Consider the following 2,941-nt stretch of genomic DNA (forward strand, 5'->3'; position numbering starts at 1 on the left):
CTCGGGAGAAGCTCAGGATGGGAGACTGAGGATCTGGTGGAAATGAGGCTGCACTTCATTTGGTCCCAGGAGTTGATCACATTGGAAAATGGGGGTTCGGCGCGCCCCCGGGTCAGAGGGAGCAGCGGTGACCATGGAAACACAGCACCTCCTGTTGGCAGGCGGCCACGTCCAGGTCATTAAAGCCTCCATGACACACTGACTGCGACTGAAGGAGGAACAGGGGCGGTCTGCACCCTCTGGGGGCGGCCCTCCGGGCTGTGGCCTCCCGCCCCGGGCAGCAGACTCCCCCCACCCCAGCCAAGAGAGCCGCCAGGTCGCCCTCTTCCAGCTGCAGCCATAGCTGCCCCTCCACCTGGTCCCCCTCCCAGAGCCTGGGCTCCCCCAGCAGCCGGACCGCCCACTGGCCGCCTTGGCCGCGCCCACAGGTAAGTGCACTGCGTCCAGAGCAGTTTCCATGCAGTTTAATGAGCTCCAGAGGGTGGGGAGCAGGCAGGAGTCCTGCAAGCCCGCCGACTTCAGAGGACACCCCGCCTCTCCCTTTTGCCTGTCAGGGGAGAGAGGCTGCTGGAGGTGCTGAGGCGGGAGGATCTCAGAGCAGGTGGGATGGGGGCGGGGGGAGGGGTGGAGGAGGCGCTAGGGGAAGTGAAGAGCTGGCACTGGGAGGGAGCAGGGCGGGTCCCCAGACACCCTGTGGGCCTGTCTTCATCTCATGGGCAGCATCCTTGCACGGCCCCGGGCTCAAGGAGAGGAACGAATATGATGGTGGATCCAAGGCAAGAAGGATGTCACTCGGGCATAGACTGTAGGAAAGTTGTCAAGACCGCACTTGTGCCCCCAACTCACCACGCCTACCTGGACCCAGGTACCCCTCAATTTACAGACCAAGGGGCCCCCAGAGTCACCCTGTGGAGAGAAGAGACATGTGGTCAGTACTCATGGCCCCGGCAGGCAGGAGCAGTGGATGGAGGCCACAGTCTGGGGGTCTCACATTGCAGGTGCCCCGGCCTTCGCTCCCGGCACACAGCATGTCGTCCTTGATAACCTTGTCGAGCCTGAGGTATTGCTGCCGACAGATCTCATCCGCCACAATGGGGACCTCCACCTCCTGCAGATTGTAGGGCGGCGGCAGCAGCACTGTGAGAAGAAGCCCAGTGAGCCTGTGGTCCTGAGGGGCGGACAGGCACAGGCCGCGGGTTCTAGAACCACAGGCTGCGCCTCAGTGCCGCCAGGGGGACCCAGGGAGTCACCCAAGACCCCAACTGTCTGGCTTCATTCCAGGCCAATGGGCTGACAATCTCTAGGCTGACACTGTGGGCACCAAGCTCCAAAAAGAAACAGAGAAATGTATTTTTACCCACAAATAATTTTTATTGGGAAAAATCAGAGCAGGTGCTTTCCCCAAGAAATGCAGAGTGAGGGGCCCTACTGTCAAATTTGACTTTGTCCATTTAATAGTGAATCCTTGAGCTCGTCACTGAAGTTCTCTCTCCTCATTCTCCATCCCACTATCGAGACTCGGGGAGAACGGGGACTCCCGGAAGGGGAGACACAGCCTGGTGCAGAGTGAGGGAGAGAAATGCCCATGGCACCCTGGCCAGTGTTTCTGGTGGTGAGAGCACTGGCCTCAAGGGTCCCAGGTGTGATTCTTGGTCAAGGGCAAGTACCTGGGTTGCAGGTTCAATCCCCAGCCCCAGTCGGGAAGGCAGCTAACAGATATGTATCTCACATCAATGTTTCCTATCGCTCTCCCTTCCACTCTCTCTAAAAATCAATAGAAGAAATATCCCTGGGTGATATTTAAAAAAAAAAAAAAAGATGCCCATGGCCATGCCTCACTCTTGCTACTTTGTTCTCTGCTCCTGACAGACTCCTCTCGAGCTGTCTGCCTACTACACCCAAGGGAGACTCCGGAGGGACCCCAGCTCAGACCCCAACTGAGCCTCCTCTGTAAAGCCTGACCGGCCCCCTGCATCGCCCTCAATTTCCTCCTCCCACTCCCACACGTCACCTGGTTCTCACCTTCAGGAGCAATGCGGCCCCAGCCAGCCACCCAGCACCGTGTGCCTGGGGGGAATGAGGAGGAGGCTGGAGAGAGGGGGATCCACCTGACGCGCTTAGATGGTCGCACGGGGGCCTCCAGTTTGAGAAGTGCCACATCCGCCCCACCTACTGCTTTTTTTTCAAGGCTGTACTTGGGGTGGCGGATGATCCTGGCCACCAGCACACTGTCCTTATATGAGCGTCTCACTTGTCCTAGTTGGACCTTAATGTGCTGAGTCACTGGGTTTCTCCTGGGGACAGAAGCCCAAAGGCTTCTGAGAGGCTGTGGCAGGAAGTGTGCCAGCCCCTCAGAGCCCAGAGACCTCCCCTCTGTGGTGGGCAAGGGGAGCGCCAGGAAGCTGAATCCTGGTGGGGGGTCTGCAGCCACTCAGCCCAGCATCTGCCCCCAACACACATCACATGCCTCCCGACATTGCCCACCCCAACCCGGGGTGCTGGCAGAGCAGGGACTTACCCTGGAATGCAGTGGGCAGCGGTCAGCACCCACTGTTGATTGATGAGGGAGCCCCCACAATTGGGACGCCACTTTGAACTTGTTTGATTCAAGACCCACAGGCCCACCTGCCACGGCCACGCCCCATCGGCAGTAGCATGCCCCCGTATGATGCCCACCAGCTCAATCCCTGGGCCGGGATCTGGGGAAGCAGAGGAGGAGCCATCAGGGACCCAGGCACCGCTGCCCGGCACTCAGCATGGCCCCATCCTCAGTCCCTCCCAGAGCCACCTCAGAGGGGGATCGCCACCCATCCCAGGGGCGGCCTCTGAGAGGTCAGTCAGGGGTTAGGAGAAAAGCCAGGCTTGGGGGTCAGGACTCACCTGAGGTCACAGGTAGGGAGCCCCCCAGACAGGGGAGAGTCAGGACCAGCAGCCACAGCAT

At 59.9% G+C, this 2,941-nt stretch overlaps 1 protein-coding gene across 1 annotated transcript; it reads right to left on the bottom strand.

Annotated features, from left to right (window-relative positions):
• Window positions 1-448: 448 nt before the first annotated feature.
• Window positions 449-2,941, bottom strand: LOC308517443 (mastin-like; the record flags this gene model as incomplete). Its single annotated transcript, XM_081088588.1, has 5 exons — window positions 449-906; window positions 992-1,137; window positions 2,023-2,294; window positions 2,519-2,699; window positions 2,881-2,941. The coding sequence occupies 5 exons, from the start codon at window positions 2,939-2,941 to the stop codon at window positions 742-744; spliced, it is 825 nt and encodes a 274-aa protein (XP_080944714.1). The 3' UTR covers window positions 449-741.

The sequence above is a fragment of the Myotis nattereri genome, assembly GCF_964212035.1.
Source record: "Myotis nattereri genome assembly, chromosome: 4".
In the NCBI taxonomy this organism is placed as follows: Eukaryota; Metazoa; Chordata; class Mammalia; order Chiroptera; family Vespertilionidae; genus Myotis; species Myotis nattereri.